Here is a 25,825-nt window from a genome sequence, read left to right as displayed (position 1 = left end):
GATAACATTGGGCCTCATTCACTCATATGTGTGTAGAAATGTTCTTACTTTGCGCACAAAATAAGTGCACACGTAAAATTACTGTCGGATTCATGACACGTGCGCCAATTTTGTTCCTAGGATGCTGCATATGTTAGTGAATCAGAATCATTCTAAACTGACAGGCACGTGCCTGCTATTGGTAATTAACATACTACGCCCCCATTTCTCTATGTAAGGAAAGCTCTGTTGGAGCGGTGCAGCAGTGGAGAGAGCTGTCACTCGTTGCAAAGAGGGTAAAAATGTAGAAAACTTTACTGCAAACAATGAAATGCAAACAATACTTTCAGAGGTAGAAGCCAGAAAAGGCAGATTTGGCTGGTATAGATATCATTGGCGCAAATGTTTGGAGCCTGTTTTTGAATCCTGCATACAGCCTGCATACCTGTTGCACCACTACCACGCAGTATGTCCATAACAAAATAAAAAGTTGGTAAATGTGTAGATCTGTGGAAATGGTCTAAATAAATCTCTACTGCTGCGCCAGGTGAGCATGGTGTCTCATCTCTGTCCACAACAGGCCGTGATGTACTGATAGCAGAGTGCCCCTCCCTGTGCCACTACTGAAATGTCAGACTGTGAGGAACACTGAACAGGCTGCTGGTTAACCAGCTGCATATATTGCGACCAAATCTGATGGGGGAAATTAATGTCACATTCCAATATGGAAATTCTGATAAGCTATTGTCATCTAAAAGTGGGAGCAGGGAAATTTTAATATATTAATAATTTCATTACATTTATGATGATAAATTATGGATTACAACATTTTAGCTATCAATTTCATCATTAGTAAACAAATTGTGTATTATTAGCAATTTCACACTTTTAAATGTATATTTAGACCCAAGGTCTAAGGCAGTTCTAAATTTGTTTGCAGAGTAAGAACAAATTCAGGTAAGAACATATTGATAAATCTCGGATTTGTTCTTAAAATGTTTATACACATGGTTTAAGCGCAGATTTGTGTGTATGCACTGTTTGTTTATGAGTCCCATTGTCTCCTCCCTGAATAAAAAACAATTTTGTGCTGCTCTCTTTATTGATCTCTCAAAAGCATTTGATACCGTCGGTCATAAAATCCTACTCCACAAACTACCGTCTATAGGGTTAGATGAACCATGCTTAATTGGTTGTCCTCTTACTTTACAAAGGGAACTCCAATCCTTGGTCCATTGCTGTTTAAATTATACATAAATAACATAATTCTTCCTAATTAATATTTCAATATCCATTTTTTTTTTGCAGATGATACAATTTTATATGCCCCAGATTCCACCTCAGCCCAGGCCCTGACACGTCTTCAGTCTGCCTTTGATGCTTTCCAATTATCACTCCTTAATAATAGACTAATTTTAAATGCAGAGAAGACCAAGTTCATGGTTTTGTCCACCTCCATCAGTGACTCTGACTATCCTACCATTAAAACTTTAGATGGCACCCATATTACTCTTGCTGAGTCATACAAATACATACTAAATTTGGCTTGACAGCAGACTATCATTCAAGATTGATATCCAACATTTGACTCAAAAATTAAAAATCAAACTAGGCTTCTTGTATAGAATCAAAGGATGTCTGCCTTTTTCCAACCATAAAACTATTGTGCAGTCAACACTTCAGCAATCTTCTGTCATCTCCTCTCTCATTTAAATCTAGTAGTAGTGCAGTACATGATTCAGCAACTACTTAACCTTATATATCCCTCATAGACACACCATGGTTGGCGGAACTGGTTTCAGGTACTATGCACCTTTTAAATGGAATGAACTGCGGTTTTAAAGAGACAGATTTTAAAGCTTTATTTCCTCATGTTTTTTATGATTCTTGTAACTGTTTTTATTCATCAGTGCAGTGGCATGTCACTTGAAAGAAAAAATATGTCCAGGAGACCCTTTAGAACATTTTCAGTGATGAAAACATAGTTATCAAGTGCCATTGAATTAAAGGTTATGATCTAAAAAACTTTAGCAAAAGTTTGTCCAGTTAAGGATAGACACACACAAAGTAAAATCCACAAGCCGCTGCTCCATTAGAGCCCAGTGCCAAAGATCATGAGAGGAGAGGACAAGCAGCAGTTGGTGCAACTAAGTACAAGCCAGCAATCAACGCACCTTCCTGGTCAAGAAGCTGTGATAAAGAGCACATCAAACAAGACACAGCTATCACGCCTTCTGTGGCCATATGACCTCACAGCTGATAAGATTCTGCTTGTGAACCACATGGACTGCATCGTCAAGCATGAGGAGGGTGACGTCACCCTTGTTAGCTAAATGCTGCATGCAGCTGGACACTTTTTGTTGTGGTGTTTACTGTCGCCATGGCAACGTTTCAAGTGATCATTTTAACCCAAACCACAATTTTTCCCTAAACCTAACCAAGTGTTTTTTTGTGCCTAAACCTAACCAGACCACACCAGTTGCTCTGAACATGTAATATTAACGCGGATGGGTCTGCATTGGATTAAGTAAACCAAATTGTAGTTGCAGTTATTAGTGATTAACATCTTAAAACATGAATTTGTTTGGCTGTACTATAAACAGATAAACCAGTTGCTCTGTTGTATTTCTGACTAAGCAGTAGTAGTCATATTAAACCACACTTGCTGTTACCATGGTAACTGCAGTAGCCAAATCAACCAGGTCTGAAATCTAATCTGTGTGTTTAAGCAGAATGTCAAGTGAATTTTAGAGGCGGCGTGATTACATACAAAGTACATGGAGGGACACAACTAAACAGAAAGAACTGGAGTTTCTGATGAGTTCCGAGTTCAGAATCTGAGATGAACACGAACACACATACAAGCACACTCCCATACACATAGTTGATGTGTCTATTGCTAGCTAGTTTACATCTAAAGTCTGTATTGTCAGTACATTGACTATTCGGGTCAAATAAACACAAATGATCCAGTGATTAAATTCACACAAATGACGCAAGACAAGAATTTGCTGTTTATACCTTATTTTACAAGCAAACTAACAGGCTGCAGTCAATTGTAATGAAGTTGTTCAGATTCAACGATAAGTAAGAGGAAAAACAAGGCACCAGGATTTCATCAGTGAAGATTTTACAGACAGTGTGAGACAGAAATGAATGGAGCTTTGACCTAAATGTAAGGGACAAGCAGGGGCAGATCGCATATCTACATTATCATCATCTCATTGTTCAACCATGTTTTTCATGAATTATTTGATTTTACCTCATTTGAGCAACTGTCTCCATATTTTGCACAGTATTTTTACATATCAAAATAACACATCAAATATAATATATCCCCAAAAGATCTGCTGTGCATGTATCAACAGTAAAATAATTTCAGTATATGAATGTGGTAACTGTAAAACTAGTTCACCCAATATGCGCACTTATGAATTATTCAAATGCAGTAGAGTGGGTTAATTGCACATGGCAAAAATATGCATTGTAATTTTCATGGTCTTCATTTCTGTAAAAGATGGTAAAACAGTCTATGTTGAAGATAAACCTATTTTTTTGTCCACTAGAAATCAATGACACAAGTTATATGTAATGAACACTATGATCCTTACTCTTCTAACCCTTTTGCAGAGACACAATGTAAGTTATTACCATAAAGGAAAATATGTTATTGTTTAGAAAAACTGTTTATCACCCCCTTATCCAAGAATTATGACAATTTGACCCATTATCTGTCATTTCTGGAACATAAATGATCTTTTGCAACTATACCAGAAACATAACTAAATTAACCTGTAGCCATTTTTCATGAACTGCCTGATTACAAAGCCATTTGCTGGACAAGCGGATAGAGAAGTGGAGGATCTCTTCATCCACAATGGTTAACAGTTTGTCAACAGTGCTGATATTGTGACTCTGGAACCCATGTGGCAGCATCTGTTTATCTAACTAAGTCATGCCCCTCACGTGGGGAAAAAGTCTAATTCTTAGAGGTATTTAACACCTGTCTAATAAAGATATTGATCTTTTTAATCAAAGTTTAGTCTATGTTCTTCTACTTTAAGGAAAATAGTGTTTTGTTTTGTTTTTTTCTCACAGTTGACTGTGCTGAATTTTTGAACACAATGTATTCAAATTACTTTTCTCAGGCATTATCAACAGGTTTTGCTCACATGTAACTAGAAAGAGAGAAAAGGCAGGAAGTGACATGGTGAATAAATCATAATGTAAAACAGTGGATACAAAACAATAATGGGCTGCTTGCATTATTAATAAAGAGCATTTGACATTGCTGATCCAAGCTTTTTCTGTGTTCATGCCATTGAGTGTCTGTATTTTTTGCAGTTTTGATTTTTCTTCTAAAGAAAACCACCTTGAGTTTGACATTTGTAGTTTTAAGAAAAATGTCCCAGTAGCTATTGGATGAATTGCCATGAAATTTTGTAAACACATTCAGCAGATTGAATTATGATCCATTAACTTTTCAACATCAAGGCAAATTTTTAATTTGTCCAATACTTTTATTTATGACTAAACACCTGCAAAACTAATGGCATTCCCATCCCCCTCAGCTGTACTCTGCGTTAAGCACTAAGAAGCAAATGTTAACATGCTAAAACACTAAATTAAAATAGTAAACATGGGAAATATTACACCTGCTTTACATCATCATGTTAGCGTAGTCATTTGAGCATGTTAATGTGATGTTGTTAGGATTTAGCTCAAACCACCACTGTGCAAGTACAGTCACACAGAGATGCTAGCATGCCTGTAGACTCTTTGTCTTGTTTACATTATTTTCTGTTACAAGTAGTGGTTGTTGAAGCTTGTCTAAAGAACCCCTCAGTATTCACTCAACTGTTTTGACCTACAGTATCCAGTGACCTCTGGGAATGTAATAACTCAAATGATTCAGATTCTTGGTATAAGGTCATAGTAAGAGGAGCTGGCTAAGGTACAATTTCTCATGACAGACTGTTAATCTGTCATAGTTATTGCTGTGGGTATTGCATGACAGTTCACGTTCTCTCATCATCTTCTCCGCTGACCTTCATGTTTCATTTGGTGAGCCTCCTCTTCCTCAGGGCGTATAATATTAATATATTGTTCTGCTGTTTATTTAAATGGGGACCATTAAATTCAGAGTTTTGGACAGGATGCATGGGCCTTAGCCTCATCTCCGACAGTGTCTGGGAGGCTTACTTTGTGTGCACTCAGACATCTGTAAAGGTTGTGCTGTCAGCTCTGTACAAGAAAATTTATCCCTATCTAAAGAACATTACAGCAACTCTCATTTTCCATTTTTAAACTGATTTCCATGGCACTGCACTTTCATCTGATGTTAAAGGCCAGAACAAACCATTGTTGTTTTTTTCTGATTTTGTGAGACAACTGAAAATGCTAATTTGGTTTATCCAGAATAGGCATGTATGAAGAACTATGTATGTTCAGGGTCTAGATAACTATAAAAATGACCAATCTTGTTCTTTTTCCAGCCAATATGTTTTTGTCTATATGGGGTAGATGTTGGATACACCTTCAAAGAAAGTTAGGTGTACATGGCTGTATAAAGTGCTTCATCTAAACTGAGAGTGAATTATGAAACCAGAGGAATTCTCAAAGTTTGAAACCTTGAGAATAAATGAAATAGCTATTCTTGTGAAAAGCAATTGCTGCTTATATTTTGCCCAGTGAACTATGCATGAATCTTTGTAAATTGCCTTGGAACGTTTCAAACCCCTCTCTGCCTAACTTAACCACATGTGCCATCCTGTATAAAAGTGCAGATATCTATTATGTGAGTGTAGGGAGAACTATCTAGTCAAGGAAGAATGCTTGGGTTACATAGCTTCAGGCTGCACAACACTTACCTTCTTTTGACTGCGATCTACAGAGGAACTTGGTCCATTTAAAGCTCCACTGTAACCAGTTTTAGATCTTGGCTTCCAACAGATCCTCTTCTTCCAGTCAGCCAAACAGGTTTCCCTCCTGGCTGAAGATATTTGGCTCACAAGGCCAAAGGGTCTTTTAGATTGGCTGATCCAGACTGAATTCTCCTACATTCATTACATGAAATGGAACTGACTGAAGTGTTGGAGCAGACTAGCTTTAATTTGTGCTCTTATTATCTTCAAATATGGTCTTCAAAATATGTAGATGGTGCTGTTTCTGTCTACTGTATCTTTGTGTTGAGTTGTCTCTTCTTCTTTCTGAAGTGTATGCCTTCTCTGTGACTGATTCCCTGTTGAACATTCACTCTGTTCCACTTTGTGCACGGAGGCTTCCCCGTCTGAAAAATATTCTCAAAGCCATATAAAAAGAAAATGCGATTGGGAACCTTTTTTCTTGGTTGTGGCGTGACACTAATTTACTTCCCCTCACACTTCCAAGGCAATTAGCTTTGAAGCTTCTCAGAAACTATTCTTGCCCAAGTCGATAGCTAGCATGGCAAATAAGAATTTAAGCAGGTCCATTGGGCGACAGCTGATAAATATATCAAATGAGGTTACAGTGAGAGAGAGAAACCTAAAAGAATAAAGAAAATATAATTACTTCGCCAGTTATGCTGGGTGCCTGGGACCTTCATTACTGGCCAGTCGTACCATGCAAATTCAATGCTGATTGCATGTGAATTGAGCACAACATGGCGCTGTTATCCAAACATCTGAGGAAAATTAAGTAGAAAACCTTGAAGATAAAAACCAAGTGATAATTGTGAATTCATCATCAGGACTGACGCTTTGCTATGTGAAGTACATTTTAGTGCAAGTGGGATTGGCCTTTCTGGACATTTGATGTACCAGAACAGGTAGTAAAATGCATACATTTAAAGATGCTGAATGATGATCTTGCAGGGACATACTATTTTCTGCCAAACTTAAAACAGTTTTGGATGCTCGACATGAGAGATTTTTCTCTTCTCCGATCTTTTCACACTGGTTTGAAGCACATGGAGCTCAGTTAGAAAAGGGTGAGGTAATGTTCTTCCATACACCAATCAGAATTTAGCAGCATTTGAATCAAATCATTATCTGATGGTTTGGTGGTTTGGTTGTTAGGTCACTGTCAATCAAATCTAATCAAACCAAATCCACACAGTCCAAATAAAGCAAAATACTTAAGATCTGAAGCTAAGATTTCAGGGTTTGTGTAAATTGAGTGTCCAAATTCAAAAAATAGTGTTTTAGCACATCTGTGTCTTCTTTGGTTCACATATAATAGTCCTCACTTAAAAGGCAATATATGTTAATAACAGTGACTATGTGTTCAGTTGTATTGTGATGGTGAAAGATATGGGTCTAATTCAATAACTATCAGGTAATGGCAGTCTTGAAAGAAAATGACTTCAAAAAATAGTTAAATGCTGAATTGTACTCCATAAATGTGCTGTGCTCCTGAAATAAATTGCGGGCTTATTTTAGTACTTAGAAAAATTGGTTCATATAGGCAAACATCTACACAAAACAGACACAGACCTCCTGAGTTGATCATCCTGCACACATATTAAGCTTACACATAATTAAAACATTTATTGCAGTAGCTGTATACCTGTAGAGTAGTAACAAGGATTAACTGTTTCAGTTTTTGTGATGTCAAACACCCTCACAACTGACAAACATACTGCGATAAGCAAATCACTCCATCCCACTTAACGTCTTTATATTGTGACATAAATATGAAAGTGCTTTACAAACCAAATGTCTCCTAATGCACAAATCAACTCTACTCCAATAAAATAAAATGACACAAAAATGAGTTCATTTTAAAAAGCTATATCTTTTAGCATGCTATTCCATTGTGTAATTTGCCTTCCATGCTGTGGAGAAAAACAAACCTTTTCAGACAGTGGAATGACAGATGATCTTTCATGGTTGACCCATTATCTGCACATGCCTTTGTATTTTTCTACAGTACCAATGACTTGATTTTTCGTATGTTAATATCTGTGTGATTATGTCTTTAAATTTGGCAAACATTCAATGCATAAGGCATTTGATTATCAAACAGGATATTCTTTGTAGCCAACATGTTCTCATTGATTAAATAAGGACAATTCAGTGTTTGAAGAAACGTCATGAAGGCACAGTGATTAAAGTGATATCTTAACCTGTGTTTTCTTACATATGGAAAATAATAGTCTGTGTGGAAATAATATATATACATATATGTCAATAAATTGTAAGTACTACTGAGGGATTGCACTCAGTTAAATCACAATTTGAATAAAATCTATACAGTAATAAGATCAATGTTAGATAAAACATTTAGCCATTTACAAATATATTGCTGTTTAATTGTACTGAACACTTTGAAAATCAGTTTATAGAGGAGAGCTTTCAGAGCTTTTCATTTTTATAATGCACATGTTGAGCACTGACATCCTTCATACAAAATGTTTGTTGTTTTTTTTTTAAAAAAAGGTTTGCCTGTGGTTTTGCAGTACTTGAAGAAAATTATTATGGAATATGGGTAACACTGAGTATATTACGAATGGAAATTTGTTTCAAAATCAACCTCAGGGATTTTAAAGAATTAGGTAAATGTTTTCTTGTTGCACATTATGTCACATAGATCTTTCTCCAGTTGAAATACCAAATCCTGATGACAAGCCATTATGATGACAACAGCCAAGAACTGTCCTATTCACTGTGGTTATTACAGGTACATGATAGTGGTTAATAAGTCTTATTTACAAACACAGACAATGACAGAATAAACAAGTGTCCACTAACAGTGTCTTAAGAACACTTTCTGAAATGTAATTCAATTTTCTTTGATTGTGTCGATTAATATAGTCCCCAACAACTCAATAACAACCACACCACAAATATTTGTATATATTGGTCAGCCATGGTAGTTTTTTTTTTTCTTGTAATTTGTTTTCATTTTCTCCATATTACGTATGTCCTTCCTCCACTTGTCCAAATCAAACATGAAGTGGACAGAAAATGTTATGTTGAAGAAATCCATGGAGTTTCACAAAAAAAAGAGGTTTCCTCTAAAGCCTTAGTAAAGCTGAATTGTAGAGAACACAGCACAAGCACTATAGTTTTGTGGCCTACATAGTACATGTGGCTATCACACTGCAGAAGCATCAACTTAAGTGGGAAGAGATGAATCAAGAAAAAGAAAGCAATAAAACAGGAGAGGAGCTCAGGTGAGTTGCTCGGTCTGTTTACTGTGTCCAGATGTAAGGACATCTCACAGCACAGAAGCAGAGTCCATCTTATAGCTGCTGGTCCTTTGGGCTGTCTGGGCAGGAGGCTGGCTGGCAGGACTTCAGACTATCCAGTGGAATATCAGCCATGCCACTGCTGGTGAAGTGTCCCTCTCCACTCCCAAACTGCTTCCTGTCACCAAAATGCTCTGACCGCCCACTCTCATTTTTCCAGGTTCTGGTCAGAGTATGTCCATTGAGAAGTTTGTCCTTGGGACCCCACTCCCTCTGAGATCCAAAGCTTGACACAGGTGACTTGGGCTGGTGGTATGTTCCCAAAGTTGGGGGCATCCAGCAGTTGTCTGAATGTCCCAGGACAAGGCATTCCTGTGTACACATCTCTGTAGCTTCCACTAGGCCACGAGGCCCCAGAGGGCCATCTAGGGAAATGACAAAAAGAAAAAAAGAAACAGGTTAGAAACTGTGAAACTGTTTGATACTATAATTACATAGCATAGAACTAAAAATGAGAATTGCACCCAGGTGGTAATGTTTCTGGCTCAACATGAAATTGTTTTATCCTCTACATTAATTTTATAAAAGAGATATATCTCCATCTACCATGAAATATTAACACCATGCATGTGTAGATTAAATTTGAGTTATCCCTTCTGGGTTTTAAATAAATGGATTTCTTGAATGGCATCTACTGACACATTTTTTTCCCCCATATATAAAATAAACAACCCCCTTCTTCTAGAAATAACATTTAAATACTTACAATTTGGCAAATGCAAGTATGTTTTTTATGTTTGTTAGGTTTTTATCAACACAGTGAGGAAATGTTTTTAATGAACATTTTGCTAATTCGCACAATGTCCAAACTGAACAGCAAAGCGTTGATTGACATAGTAATTCATTTGTTTTCCCTACAATATCTGCTCATGCAATAAGCCTTTTTCACAGAAGAATTTGTAGTATGTCACAGTAGGAAAATCATATGTAATATGACAGCTAACTGAATTCCATTAACAGATCTTGGTGTTGTTCATGCTGGCTGTCATGTAACTGATGTTTTTTTTATTTTTATTTTTTATGTTTAGACACTCATGGTTAGGGAAAGATTGTGGCCTTGATTAGACAGTGAAAATGTTAGCGCTGACTTGAAGCACGGGACAGGGCGTGTTTACTTTATTAATATGTAGCCATATAGAACTTGTTTCAATAAACAACAACCACAAAAGTCGATTGACCATTTGAACAGACATCAGTTGCCATCCTGCTTTCACCGAGGGTCTCTAGCTCACATATGAGGTACGGGTTAGGAGTCGGGAGAGCTGGATTCAGTGGACCATCCAGTAGTGTGTCTGACACATGAATGAGCTGTGCTTTTGGGAGCTGGTAAGCATGAGGGGTTATAGATCTTGAGGAGGATGAAAGGATGAATGAGTTCTCTTTGAGCACTGTGATATGGGTCCACAGAGAAATTTACAGTGCCTACATAATAAACTGTAAATAGACTGATGTACAATATTCTCTAATACGAGGTGGCGCTACACTGCAGTGGTGTTAGCTAACATTCACTCAGTGATTGGGCAAGCCAAACAACCAAACTTCCTCTCTTTCTTATTCTGCCACTGACTTTCAATCTTTTAAATAAGTTATGAGATTGTTTGACAATATTTTCTGCAAACCACGTTGGTGCAAGCAGAATGAAAGCCCTATCAGCATCAGTGTTGTAGGTTTTCAGAAATTATTTGGACACCTTCTATGTTTCTGAGCAACCTTGGCAAGGCTGTTTAAGAGCCTGAGGGCCACAGCACCAAACTCTCACTATTTCTGGAGTATAAATGGATAAATGGATGCCCCTCAGTAGAACTGATTTCACAGTAAAAATTATCCAAACCCTCTTCCCCAAAGCCATGACAGAAAAGAAAAATGTTGAAGGTCAATGTGCAACAGAATGTATCATCAGCAGGACTATCCTCTTTAACTCATTGCCACCATCTGGAAACTCCTCTGATGAACATGCATCACCACTCAGACATAGAAAATCAAACAAGTTAGTGTTTCAGGTAGCATTTGTTTGAATTTCCTTTGACTGAAAAAAATGCATAATGCACAGAAAGTAATGCAGTCCTGCCATTTGAGGATTTTTTTTTCTCTGAGTTTGTTGAGTCTGTTTTCTTTTTTAAATAAGCAACTAGTTTTGGTGTGTTTGTATATCAAGCTTCAAAAGGTAATGAATTCATCTGTTTTTGTCCTAAAAGAGAAAATGATAACTATTTGTCCTAATTTGTCCCTTTACTTCACAAACAGCTAATTGGCTAGTGGGTAGGTTCTGTAACATTTCAAAGGGCTTTTTTCAAGCTCCTGTCTGGACCTGTTTTTCTCCTCATTAAATTAAACTTATGTAGACAATTTGAGTGTGTTTTACAAGAGAGAAAAATCTCATGCTGGTTTGTATTAAGTTTTTTTGTTAAACTTAATGCTGCAGTTTAGTTGAGTGGGCACGGATTAAATTAGTTTAAATGATGAAATAAAATTTAAAAAATGTTACATAAATGGCTATAAGTGCCATTAAAAAATGTTGACACTGAGTCAAAACTAACTGTAACATAAAGGGTTATTAGTGTCGATTCCACTGAGAATCAATAACCACCTCTGCAGCTTTCAACTGCTTTCAGTTCGTTTTGGTTTGCAAATCTTTATGGTTGATTCCCAAAGATTCCAAACAACCTGCTCCCTCATGGTCAAAAACTGGAGTTTGGAAAGTTTTACCTTTCTACTGTTGTTAAGCGGTGATTGATGTGAATGCAAATACAGTATATTATTTAAAGGTATGTGTTAAAGTTTGAAAACACTGGCAATTGTTAATTGGACAAACCCTTTAAACCCAGTAAACCAGTTTTATATCCACAGGAGATGTGCTGTTTTTAGTGATTCATCACACTGTACTCCACTACAGATGGATATAATGACATTTCTTTTAAAAATGGCTTTAATTTCAATTAATAATTCTATTTGATTATTCTGTCTTTGATCTTTTTTCTACAATTGATTTGTCTGCCTTGTTCAGTTTGCACTTTATATTTAATGTTTAATTATGTAATTGATACGCACAGTGTGCAATACTAAAAATAACATGTGCAGGCACCTTGATAAAAGCTCCTCTCTGACAGTCAGATTGTGCCTCTGAAAATTTTAAACGTCATCCAAACATCTGTTTAGCCACTTTTGTTGATTAGGAGCTATGTCCAAATGGCCTAACAAAATGGCCTAAAAAGGTTTATATTATTGTTTATATTATTGTCTCCACCCTTATCTATGAAATCTGTTTGTGTCCACAGGCCACAAACTTCATACAAATCAGTGCATGGAAAACAAAACCTTGAAGTTATACTTCGATATTTTTTAGAATATCCAACACAACATGGTAATTCATGTTTGTATATTTTGTTTTTTAAATGACAATACATTTAGGTTTTTTGGTGTGTCAATATTTTCATCTACACAAGCCTTCATATTCACATTGGCAGAAAACAAAATATACGCAGTACCAGTCAAACATTTGGACACACCTTCCCATTCACTTGAATGAGAAAGTGTGTCCAAACTTTTGAGTATTGCATATTTTCATGAGGAGAGCAATTCTTTCATGTTCCTGTTCCTTCATTGCTTGTGACCCAAATGCAAATACAATTATGAATGGGGGGGAGAAGAAGATGAAATGTGTATTTTACATGTTAGCTTGTTTGCAGAGTTTAATGACAGGGGCTTCAAGGGTCATTCATGTGTAAGACAATATAGAGTGATGTATTTATAGTTTATAATAAGAACATGTCCTCATATTCACTAAGCTTCGCTGCCCGAACACTGGGGTGTGGCTTTGAGACCACATTCTGATATATGATGTGAAGAAACCTGAGGCCTGAGGAGAGATTCAGTCACCCTTCAGCATGAATGTGGAGTCCATCACAATAACAGGCGCCCATAATTGGCATGTCAGGAGTCTAACCAAGACACACATTATCATAGTTGCATGAAGAACCACAGAGAGCAATAATACATGGTACCCAGGAGACAGCAAGATGAATTCTTCAAATGAGATTGTAGACGAGTGAGTACACATCTGGGGAGCTGTTAAGGAAGGCCTTGTTCACACTTTATTCTTCTTTTAATTTCCAGCAGACTTGCCACGGGAAGTGAATTGCTGCCTCTCTCCGGTTAAAAACAACAATGCATTTGATCTTTGCAAATGGGAATGATGTCCGTGTTTATTTGCATATAGAGCAGGGAAGTGAGGTCCGATCACAAGTGGTCACTCGAGATGCATGCAGAGATGCGTTCTAATGCCAGGTGTGAACTGACATACTTGAAGCTGTCCACTTGTGATCAGGTCACCCAAGACGCATGTTAATGCCAGGTGTGAATAGGGCTGAAGAGAGATGGAGGGAAGAGAAAGGACTGCGCACATGTACATGGTGTGCAGTGTAGAGCAGAGGAACTATTTACCTACCTGCCATTTTAGTGACTTGCTTTTTTTCATTTTGGTGGGTAAATGATTATAATGAAGGCATGATAATGATGGTGTCATTGATGTCATTTCTTGCAAATTTTAATCATAGGATGCATGAAAATGAATTTCAGCGAAGAAAAGAGAGTCATGATTCATATTAATCATGGAATTAGTATATCTTTATGTGGTATTAGCAGTTTTTGTATTGATTACAGCAGAATTACGTGATTGTAATGTCTGTATTTCTTTTTTTTTTTTTTTTTTGTAACAAAAGCTAAGCCAGTCATTAATCAAAGACACTTTGTGCTTTGCTATTCCCTTGGTGTAATAAACATGACCATTTGCATGTAGATTGGAACAATCAGTGGCCCCAATGGGCAGCAGAGGATAATTTGAATCAGCCATTTCCCTGCTAATCTCTGCATACCTGCTGTTTGAGACAATGCAGAGACAAAACCTGATTGAAAGACCACTTGAGGTGTAGAGCTGATAGGTTTTTCGAAAAAGTCTATATTCATATACAGCTGTATTATGTATATAGTAGAGGCCTGTGATTTCCAAGCAGTGATATTTATACCTCAGGGGGTACTTCTGCAGTTGCAGGGGCCGTGGGGTATAAAAATGGCAGATCTCGGATAATTAATATGAACAGAAATTATGATTAGATACAAAAATATATATCCACATATTTTCATTTAGGAGGAAATAAACAGCATAAGGTTGATCCACAGCATATTTACTGTCATAATATCCAGTGAAGTACCAGCTATACAGTAATAGGCAATTGTGAATGTGTGAAATATAGTTAGAAAGTGAGCAGAGAATAGATGGCTAAATATAATGGATAAATGCTTGAAATGTCCAGCTGCAGGTATGAGTGCAAAAAAAAAAAAAAAAAAGTAAACTTGATCAAACAAAAGACCAAACCTAAGAATATCTATATCCAGAATCTCTATGTCTTGCATTCAAGTTAATAAATAGAATCAGGTATGTGAGGGTGGGAACATACCTAAAACATGCAGGGCAGTAGCTCCCCAGGAGCAGGCTTGGTAACCACAGATTTAAGGAATATGAAAAATTAAACATTACTCTTGTACAGCCAAAATTGAAATCTTTCTTTCTCACTAGGAATACAGCCATGTTAACATCATCTCATCGTCTTTACCAACCAAGAAAAAAGCATCTCTTTTGTTTCATACACAATAAACAAATGTGGTATATCACTCTCCACGGGGTTGAGTCAACACAAAGAAATTTCCTGCTCAGATACAGCAGACCAAATATTTTTAACCAAAAGACTACACAGCACATTATTTGTGTCACAATCTCTCTTTATTGGCTCCCTATTGATGCATATGTAGATAGAGTCCTACCATTGACAATGTACAGGAATACATTTATCCATTTAATTGATAGGACACTGTAAAAGGTAAAACCGTCTCCCATCAGTCCTCCTTCTACCACAGACTTTCTGACATTGTAAGAGAGTGAGTCCAGATTCACCACCCGCTTATTAAGCAGTCTGTAACCTGCCTAACTCCCCTCCTTATTAGCCATTGTCCTCTCTTTGTTTACTTTTCTTGCAGTTTGTCATTGACTTAATTCTCTTGTGGTTTGACCTAGTATTATCCAGTGTTTTCATATCCATGTAATCAATACACACACACACACACACACACACACACACACACACACACACACACACAGAGAGAGAGAGAAAGAGAGAGAGGAATTCTTATTTTTACTTTGTTTTTTCTTCTCTTGAATGGATCTTTGTTATTTTCTCGCCGGTTAATAGAGCTCTATGATTACCTATGACTTAACTTGACAGACATTGACCATCAAGGTTTATTAGCAGCTAGTTTCTTCTGATTATCTCGTGCCCACAAATCTAGAATAAGCTTGTTTTCCTTATTACATTCTGCCTTCCCACTCTGTAATCAGAATGACATCTCATGTCACTTTTGCGAATAGGTTGGTGATTAAGCATATTGTCAGTGACACTAAGTTTTGTATTTTGATTATATACTGTGTTGATTCACTATTTCATGCAGAGTAACAAGTAATAGAGGTACATGCAAATAGCGCAATCAAGAATCTGTCACTACTGAAACCTGTGTGACTTGGAAAAGCCCAGAGGGTGTCGAGTGATATCCTGCTACTCCTGCTGAAACCTTGAAGAGCTGTGGACAGATGATAAGCACCATGACACTACAACTGTCGATAAAAGGCTGCTGGGCTTGTAAACCATTGTACCGCCTCTCGCCAAAGAAATTCGTAAATCTGAAATAAATCCTGTCTGGCCCACTGCAGTATAAAAAGTGGACTCTTTCATGACTTTTGCATGTTAGCTTTCCATGCTTAGGTTTGTATAAGTTGAGTCAATCCCGTAGTTTTACAGTATACATTTTAGTGCTTAAATCTAAGCATTAAAGCATAGTTGTGAAAATAGTTGTGTACCTCAGTAATTAGATAGATAGATAGATAGATAGATAGATAGATAGATATAGTCTGATATGGGGTTGTGTCACAAGCACACACAAACACACACACAAGCAAATAGCCAGTGGCTGATGTTTGGTGCAGAGCCCCTGACTGCTTAAAATAACATTGAGGCACAGGTGTTGAGGAATGCAAGGGATTCAGAACTGTGTCAGATGGTGCTGACTTTTGCTTACAGCGCTGTGCAAATGTTGCAGATGTCCACAAAGATAGATAACGTGAAGACAAAGAGACCATTAGATTCTCTCCTGATACGGAATCATTATGTGTTGGGGGGCTGGTCTGTTTAATTCTGAAGAAACATAAATGCGAGCCATGAGCAATAGCTGTTTCACGATGGACACATTGACCGAACAACATTCACATGCCTGTCTTTCAGTCCTCCTACTCAGCATCAACAGATCACAAAGGTTACAGAGGAGGAGATAATCATCCTCATTTTTTTGTCCAGAGGTTGTTTAAGGGAGTATTCTTGTTTTAGTCTGCCGGCTATTAGGCTACTAATGAGATAGTGTTTGGCTAATTAATTGGATGCACACTATCCGTGTTGATGTGCCAGTCCCACACCAACAACCTACAGCCTTCAGAATGGCAAGGGGGAACGGGTGGAGAGGGAGTAAGAGTGATTGAGTGCTGGGGATTTAGTGTCCATAGGGCTTGTTTATTTATCCGTGCTGTGATGCATGCCCAGATGTTGTTATTTGGGGATGAATGAGGCTTTGTTTTAGTCCAGCGTGGAGACTCAAAGTGCTATACCGCTCTCTCCAGCTGCCGCTCGAAAACCCACAAGATACGTCTGACAGATTAATTCTCTATGCTTCAAATCTGCTGTTGGTTTTCTCTCTGACTCTTTCACCCTCCGCTACATACATACATACACCAATCCATCAATGTATATACCTAGACAAATAATGATATACAGGATTATAAACATAGCCTTTATTCATAAAGATTTGCCTCACACCAGGAGCCAATATAATGCAAATAGCTTGGGGAAATGTGTGAGTGGTATGGTGGTTGGCGTCCAACAAGCCACAGAAGTATAGCTCCATATAGCTTTGCAGCAAATTTGAAAACAGGTCCTGTGATCTACAGTAAAGGCTATCTGGGGTTGGATAGATATGATACTGAACAGAGCAGAACAGAACAACACGCTGGATGCATCCTCGGGAGAATAGTAGTCTGGCTGATGGATCCTTTCTAGTGCTCCCTTTGAGGCCAGGCAGCAGCTTCTCATGAGAGGAGATCAAGGGCAGGAGTGAGTCAAAATAGAAAAAGAAGACAAAGCTTGAGAATGGAAGTGAAGGGTGGTCAGAAAGATAGAAAAGAGGAGCGAGTAAGTTGGATGAGAAGAAAAAAAATAGCGAAGGTGAGTTGAGCAAAAACAAAAACACAAAGTCTGTCAGAAAATGACTATCATTTACATAATTTACGTGATCACTGATATTATTGGCTTAGACTCTGCTTAAAACTATTCTCAGATCAATTTGTAATTCAAATATTCAAGCAAAGGTACTCTTTATTTGACCCGATATTTAAAAGTACTCTTTACAGAGTGATGTGTGAGGAGCCACATGGGCAACTGATATGTGTGTGATGTGTGGTGGAAATGAAACTCAAGAGATGTTATTAGCATTTAGCATTCTTTTCACCAGTCAAAAGACATGTTACTTTATTTCTTTAACAAATGTGCACAGGGAAATGTACACTGCATACTGTACATATATCTATATAGATCTATGCTGTATTTATCTCCTGAAAGCTTCTATCTCTCTGAAAATTTTACACACATATTTAAAATATTCATTATTCAGTAGTGTGCGAAAGCATCACCAGCAGCAGTTACAGCTTCAAGTTTTCTTGGCTATGCTTCTACCACTTAATATTTTGTGCCCTGTCATTTATTTGTGTCTTGTCCCATGTAATATTTGTTCTGTACATTTGGGTTGCAGGATTGGAATCATTATATACGATTTGGAAAGCTTAAAATTCTAAAGTAGTAATTGTACCATACAGTAGCCCAGTGTGTTGCCTAAATAGCCTAGAGCGTTTTAAAACTGCATGTGGCCTGACAGCCCAAGCTACCAAATGACACTCACAATGTTTTATCCTTTGGTCAAAATTTATCAGATCATTTGGCAAAATTATAATCACATGAAACACAATGAATTTTTTAATTCGTCCGTCTATTTCATCTATTTTACAGTTGTTACTCTTTAATCTGATGTAGTGTAGGAGGAGCAAAATAAAGCTGCCTTTGACATTTGGAGTATATGCACCTTGTTTTGTGAGCATTGATCCCCCTTTTACTGATTATTAATGATTTAATTTTCATTTGGAGATTCACATTCATAGCCACTGTGTTGCAGTAAGGACCCAATCTGGTTTAGGTTTTGTTTTGGTGGAAAGGGGCTATTACATTAAGTAATCCAATACATAGTTCCACTGCTTTCTTCCCATTTACACCCAATGTTCTCTTCACACAGTATTTCCCTCAAAACTCCACTGTGCCACTCTAGGGGTTAACTTCACACTTCACTATAAGTGGAATATTATATCAAAGTTGTTGAAATTTAGCAAAGTAAGATTAAAAATTAAAAAGTTGTTTTAAGAGTCAATTTATTTCTTTCTAACCCATTTAAAAGCTAACTTGATGTTTCCTCCATGTGGACTGATTATTCATATATAGTGTTGTTGTTATTTTGTAGCTCCAAAACAGACTCCCACATTCCTTTTACAACTAAGTGACAACAAGGCTACACTATATTCTCAAAAGAATAGCATGCAGTAGCTGATTTAAAGTTAACTTAAAAGATTCTGGACTTACACAAAGTAAGGGTGCTAGTAAATATGTTATTGACCATGTACTTTGACTTCTCCAGTGCATTCAAAACCATCTGGCCTCTCAAGCTTGGGATGAAACGGTTCTCAGGGATCAGATACTAAAGACTGGCCACAGAATCTGCAGAGCACTGTGTCAGACATGCAGCAGAGTAACAGCACAGGGGCGTTCCAAAAGACTGACCTCTCCTGCTCATCATCTACTGTACACCACAAATTTCATTTGCAGTTCTGGGTCTTGCCACCTTAATAAGATGCCTTTTATACTGCAGCAGTATCCAGTATTTCGGTTTGATTCTATTCCACACAGTCCATTTGTATAGTGCACACTTTTTAATATCTCTGGAGAAATGAGTGTCGTGGATCTAGTGTAGCAGAAAGTTTGGAAAGGATTTGGACAGAGTCTCTTTATCTCCCTCATGAACACAGTAAATACTAAAGTTCACCTAAAAAATGTTTCTGAAATGGAGGTTAACTATATATTCTATATTCTGTCAGTTAGGGGAGACAAGAACACCGTTCTTTGTGGTTTTGTGCTAAAAGAAAAGGTGCAGAATATAAGCACAATTAACAAACTAGTAAAAAACTGCTGCCTGACCTGGAGGCATCAGCAAAGGTGATGATGAGGGCTAAACTAAATTCCATTGTAGAAAACACTGTCCACCCCCTCTGTGGTGAGATGAAGCTACGGAGCATGTTCACCCCTCGCTTCAGCAGCCACACTTGTGCCTACAGCCATTAAATTGTACAATGCTTTGTGACCAAGCAACCCAAATTCAAGTCAACTAAGAGGGAACTTAGGCAAGGCGTCTGCTACTGCATTGCAGAAACTAAACAAACCACCATGGACTGCTCACTACATTTGTATCCTCCAGAATCCAAAACATTTTTGGCCTTTTGTTGTAGTGTTTTCTTCTGGACATGTTTCTGCATATTCCCACAGATTCTCTGCATGAGTTGACACATATTGTGATTTCACTGTAGCTGTGCTACCTTGCTCACGTTTAGATAATACAATGGTTTTGTGAACAGAAAATAATGCACGTTTTTTTGCATACTGCCATTTTTCTATGTATGGTGACTCTGCCCTGGAGCTTTTTTAAAAGGGACAGTGAGGAATACAAATCACCAGTGTATACATTTAATGTATAGGTGTATTGTTGTTTACAACACCAGTCTACAGACAGTAGAGTAGCACTTTTCAGTGCATACACTGTAAATGGCCTTCTGTTTACTTACCATACACTTTAGGTGTAAATTATTATTAACTGATTGTTACTTGATGTAAGAAAACACAAAACTTCTTTGTTTTAATTTTAAAAGTGGAGGAGAATGATTTAAGTCGACTTGTCTCAGAGATTGTTTTGACAGCACTGCCATGTTTGATAGAAGTAAGACATCTGACATCCACATCTTCAGTGTGATGTGTGCTGCCATTATCATGTTATCATCATCCATTCTTCTATCCATCTTTTCACTCATCTGTCCAACCCTTGCACTGTCCATCTATTTAACCATCCATGTATGATGCAAATGAGTCGTCCATTATGTCTATATATAATTCATATGGGAACTTAAGTGCAGTATACCAAACAAAATATTGGTAATTAGTTAATGGAAAGAGTTTTGTAAATTTTATAACATGATCTTACATATAGTGATGATGATTTTACTTGTTGGCCTCATGTTTGAAAAGGACATCCAAATAAAAATATTTTTCATAGACATCATCCAGCATTCTGACTAATAAAGTCTCAAAGGGGCTGTTGAGTTTTTTTCTTTATATACAGCAGTAAGACTTGCCAATCTATCTAACTGATTCCTTGAGTTCGAATCAGTCAGAAGTTATGAAATGATCATAGATTTTTTATTAAAATATAATGATGAACAGTGATGTAGGCATTTTATTTCTGTTTGTAATTCACATTTGTCTTCCATGTGTTTGTGTGGCAAAGTAAAAATGGCAACACAGATTTTCAAAACACATTTTAAATTGCTGTTTTACACAGCTCAGTGCAAGTGCTCAGTCCCCATGACAACAATAGCCATGTAAAAATGATTTCTTCTCCCTCTCTAATCTTCCACTGCATTAGTCTCAGCCACTGACCTTGTAATCTAATTTCTGTTCTAAGTCAGTGACTATGCCTGCTCATCTCAACAGTGGATCGAATACATTTCTGGTCAAAAACCCTTAGTATAACTGATCATAACAATGAGACGGATTTGTGATAACTGATTCAGTTTTTACACTTGCCCCTTTTTATTTTTCTGTTCACAAAAACAAAGGCAATTATACAACGTATATTATTCTTTTCTTATACGCCAATGGATAAGTGAGGTATTGGACAAAAAAAGCAAATTTTGATCTGTAGCTACATTAATTCATCTTCTGGGGATCATGAATATCAATGCCAAATTTCAAAAGTCTACATATCCTTGCCTAGAGCAAACCCACATACACACAGTTAAACAACACAGACAACAGTCTCTAGTAGTCTCTATGTTGACATTTGAGATGTGAGGAATAGATTTCAAATTCAATACAAGAGGATAATCTTTTAATCATTGTGAGCTTGCTGTGGCTGTAATGGTGTAAGTAATTTACAGTAATGTTGACCTCGCATGACAGTAACACTGTACCATGACTGCAATTCACTTTTCCCTATAAATATAAGACATCACTGGAGCCAACCATCTAAATTAGAGAAAATAATATCTGCAAGCATCACTGTTGCTCAGTGATTCGGTCCAATTGCTTCACGGTGTGTCACATTACACAGTGACTGCATGTTTTTATTTGTGATGAGGCAGGTTGTGGTATGCAGCGAGTATTGATTTTAATCTGGAAGGTATGAGAAGATAAATTGTAAATGATGGTTTGCTATAATATAATGTAGTGATATGATGAATACTTACTAGACTTTCTTTAGGAAAATAATAATTATGTATTATTATTATAAATGTATTAAACCATTTTTAGGTTTTTTGTGTGTGTTTTTTTAAGAAGCTGTCAATTAAGAACTTCACCTCTAAATGTCAAATTTAATGAATAGTCTAACCTTTTTGTGTAAGGCATGTGGCATCCTTGCCACCTTTTTCTCATTCCATTCATTTCAACTTTTTCTGCATTAGCAAAGTACATGTTTGGGTAAATCTAGTGCCAGTTTTTTTATAGTTATATATAGTTTTTTATAATCATATCAGGCTGAATATTAATATTTAAAATATTTGCAAAATCTTCATATTGAGCAAAGTGTTTACTGTCAATGTTTTATACTGTTTAATCCTAAAATGTGGTAGTTAACAGTAAGCCTAACAGTATGGTCAAGTCTGGGAAACTAAAACCATTTGGTAGAGGTTTGTATAACAGCTAAAACATTGGGGTTGTGGCGACTAAAGTATGATTAAGGAAAGGCAACCAAAACCACCCAAAAATAGGTTATGGTCATAGTTAAATTGTACAAATATCAACACTGACTTCCAGTATGACTTGGGACACAAAAGTGAGTCTTTACTGTCACAAGCAAACACTTGGTACCCACAACCTCTATAGCCTCACTTTTCCCTGTGATATACTGTGTTGCTTTCTGTATCGGCACTAAACGTTGCCAATAAAGTGCCAAAAACACACTAAATTTCTATTGCAAATTAGTTGCGTATAAACATAATTTGGAGGAGACAGGGTTTAAGCCTTGTGGTTTACCACAATACATGTTGGGCATATTATAGATTATGGTTTTCTTTTTAATGGCCCTGCACAAATATTGCACCGCAGTAACACTAATGCCCTCTCAAACCATAAAAGGATGTACATGATGCCTTGTAAATCCGCTGTTTGCTATAAAGATTTGCTATAAAGATTAAGCCTAATACACATTCATTTACACATATTAATTTATTTCTATTGCAGTTAAAATGGGCAATATTTCAGCAGCCACTATGCCTTTTTTGTGTTATTTTTCATTCTTTTCAGGTAGTTAAATGGTAATATTTATTCCCTGTAATATATGATACAAGTAATTCATTACCACTAAAAGGATGTAGGTAGCAATGCAACCGTTTTTTATTATTTTTGAAATCACTTGTTGTCGATGTTTCTTGTAAATTTTTTAATAAATGCATCTTGTTGTCCCCACGCCCTCCTTCTGGAGTCATTCAATAGAGCTCAACAAAGACTGCAGACTCTGAATGAGCAACGCAGACAAGTAAATGGCCTGTAGCAGAAAGCAACAACAGCGTAACAGATATGGTGCTAGTTATTCATAAAATTATTTTGGAATATACTTTCCAGGCATGTGCTCTTCCAGTAAAGCCCCCACACACAGTGATAAGCATAATACATTAGCATAAAGAGGATAGGGACACAGCAGGTACAGTGGCTGCTTACTTGCAGAGGTATAACAAAAGGGTAATAGAAAAAATTAATGAGTGAGAGGTGAGAGAGAGAAAAGGAGTGGAAAGAGAAAAAAAAGAGACAGATTCAGGTTCTACAGTGAAGTAGTAGCAGAGAGACATGCAATTCTCTGTGTTGATCATTACCTTGAGCCTGAAGGAATTTGATAATAAAACAGAACCTTGTTAATCCCCCGAGAGCTCTGTAATTGCAATGTTGAGGTACATCTCCTCTCTGTTAATAATTGTAATTTCGGAGCATGCTCTGCCTACATATACATTTATTCATAATTACCTGAGGGAAAGGAGAGTGCCGTGCTGTCTATTAAAAGTGCACTAAATTAAATGGATATAAGGTATGCTTGAAAAATTAGGGACAGTAATGTATTGATTTGGTACAAAAATGCAGCTTGTAAAATGGGAGTGAAAAGGGTTTTATTTGACTTTTTTTTTTGAGGGATCCATTTTTCTCTGTGTTTCAAGGTCATCAATATCATACAGAGAATACACAGTACATACAATGCTTATTCTGTACTCTTTACATTATGTGTATTCAGTTTAAGTCATCTATGATTTAAATGGAATGGAAGCTATTCTTGAATGCATGCCATCAACAGTTTACGGGTGCTTGCTTTTTGTCTCTCACAAGCTAAACATAAGCTCGCAGCTCAGCTACATCATGTCACATAGTTTGCAAGCATGTCTACCCGTTAAGAAAGCAAATGTGTCAAAATTTACAAGTTGTTCAGGCATTAAATTGGCAGTAAAGGAAAAGGTTTGCACCTCCTCTTCGATGCTGAGAGGCGACTGCCACGGCTACAGTGGTGTTAAGGTGTTAAAAGGAAATGGCAATTAGATATTTAAGGCCAAGGAAAGGAAAATAGTGTGTAGTGCAGAATATTTTCAGTTACGAAATGCACTAAATGTACATGGTATTGTTGAATTATAGGCTGTTTTGCCGAGTTCACATCGTCATTGTTTTAAGATTTAAAAAATCCTTCTGTAATGGGTACTTTACACACACAGCTATATACAGATATAGGGAAATGCTAAATTTTCACTGATTTGATTGAAACGGATTTAATGAGGGAAATCAGTGAGCTATTATGCCTTTTACAGATGCATCTCATCACTGAAAAAAGTAGCACACTGAAAAATTTGTAACACAAATGTAGAAAGCAAGAACATAAAGGAAATGAAAAAATGATAATGATAACATGAAATGTGAGTGATAGAAGGTTATATGCATAAATCTGATTTCTGAAATGGTGGGTGCACTGGGAGGAAGTGGAGGTCAGCGTCTGGCAGAGACCCCTGTTGGGTGCAGGTGGCGAATAACTTCTGTCAGCCAAGTAATTAAGTGTCCATCACATCTTTGCAGGAGGGCTGTGCAACTCAGAAACCTCTTCCAATCTCCATCTGTGAGAAGGGCTGGAGCTACAATATGGCGCCACATATGATCAGTATATCCATACCGACACTTAAAAATATGTGTTGGTAAAAACACATAAAAAAAATTATACTGTGTGTGATAATGTGAATGAATAAAGGAATAAAGGAAGGAACGTAAGAATAAGGGAAGACATGAATTATCATAGATCATTTCATAAACATTTTAGAAATTAAATCAAGACAAGCAAGTGAGAAAACTGATAAGTGGACTTTAAAAATAGCCCTTTTATCCCTAGGTTTCCAACTGCAATTAGTTAGTGATTATAGTGAGCCACAGCATGCACTGGCTCATGTGCTTGATTGATGTCACAACACTTTTTTCTTGGTTATTCCACAGGCTAAAAGCTGTGTGTCTTTTACTCTCAAGACTGTAGGACTCTGACACTGCCCTTACACAGAAGGATAATATTTACCTCTGTTAGGTTTTAGCTTAAAATCTGAAACTCCAGGTTTCTCAGGTTAAACTGTTTAAAAATATGACTTACTGGTGGACTGATTTATTAAAGTGCACTTTAATCTGAATGACAACCAAAGGGTAGTCTAATTTATGGTTTAAAATGTCAAAATGTGGGTGTCACTACATTATAGGTGTGCACAGTGTCACAACGTTGCTGTAGCTTAAATCTTTCCAAAACACTAACTACTGTATATGGAGAAAGAAGCCAGCATGAACTGTGATTTGCAAGGAGCTAGAGGTACACTCTATCAGTTTTAGCAACAGCCATGAACAACCTTCACATTTTCACCTTTTCGAGCAGAGGAATCAATCAAAAGCAATAATTACATGTGGTAATCATAAACATGGATTTAATTGATATGGTTTCTGACCTTTGATGGGGTTCCTGAAGGCAAAATGTCGAAAGGAAAAGAAAAACACATTACTATGTGAAGGTGATCTATTACAATTCAAACACTGGCTGCATCCCAAATGTAAGCTGTAAAATGTGCTTTCTGTTGCATGAAAAGCACATCTCATTCTAGGT

The 25,825-nt window shown here is 36.9% G+C and overlaps 1 protein-coding gene across 1 annotated transcript in view; it reads right to left on the bottom strand.

Annotated features, from left to right (window-relative positions):
- Positions 1 to 7,506: 7,506 nt before the first annotated feature.
- LOC137180747 (protocadherin-9) overlaps positions 7,507 to 25,825 on the bottom strand; it is a 221,964-nt gene continuing 203,645 nt past the window's right edge. Inside the window, exon 5 of the mRNA XM_067586022.1 lies at positions 7,507 to 9,576. Coding sequence (XP_067442123.1) covers positions 9,206 to 9,576 — 371 coding nt within the window. The 3' untranslated portion in view covers positions 7,507 to 9,205. The remainder of the gene's footprint in view (positions 9,577 to 25,825) is intronic.

The sequence above is a fragment of the Thunnus thynnus genome, chromosome 1, assembly GCF_963924715.1.
Source record: "Thunnus thynnus chromosome 1, fThuThy2.1, whole genome shotgun sequence".
Lineage (NCBI taxonomy): Eukaryota > Metazoa > Chordata > Actinopteri > Scombriformes > Scombridae > Thunnus > Thunnus thynnus.
This window is presented reverse-complemented; position numbering and strand designations above follow the sequence as displayed.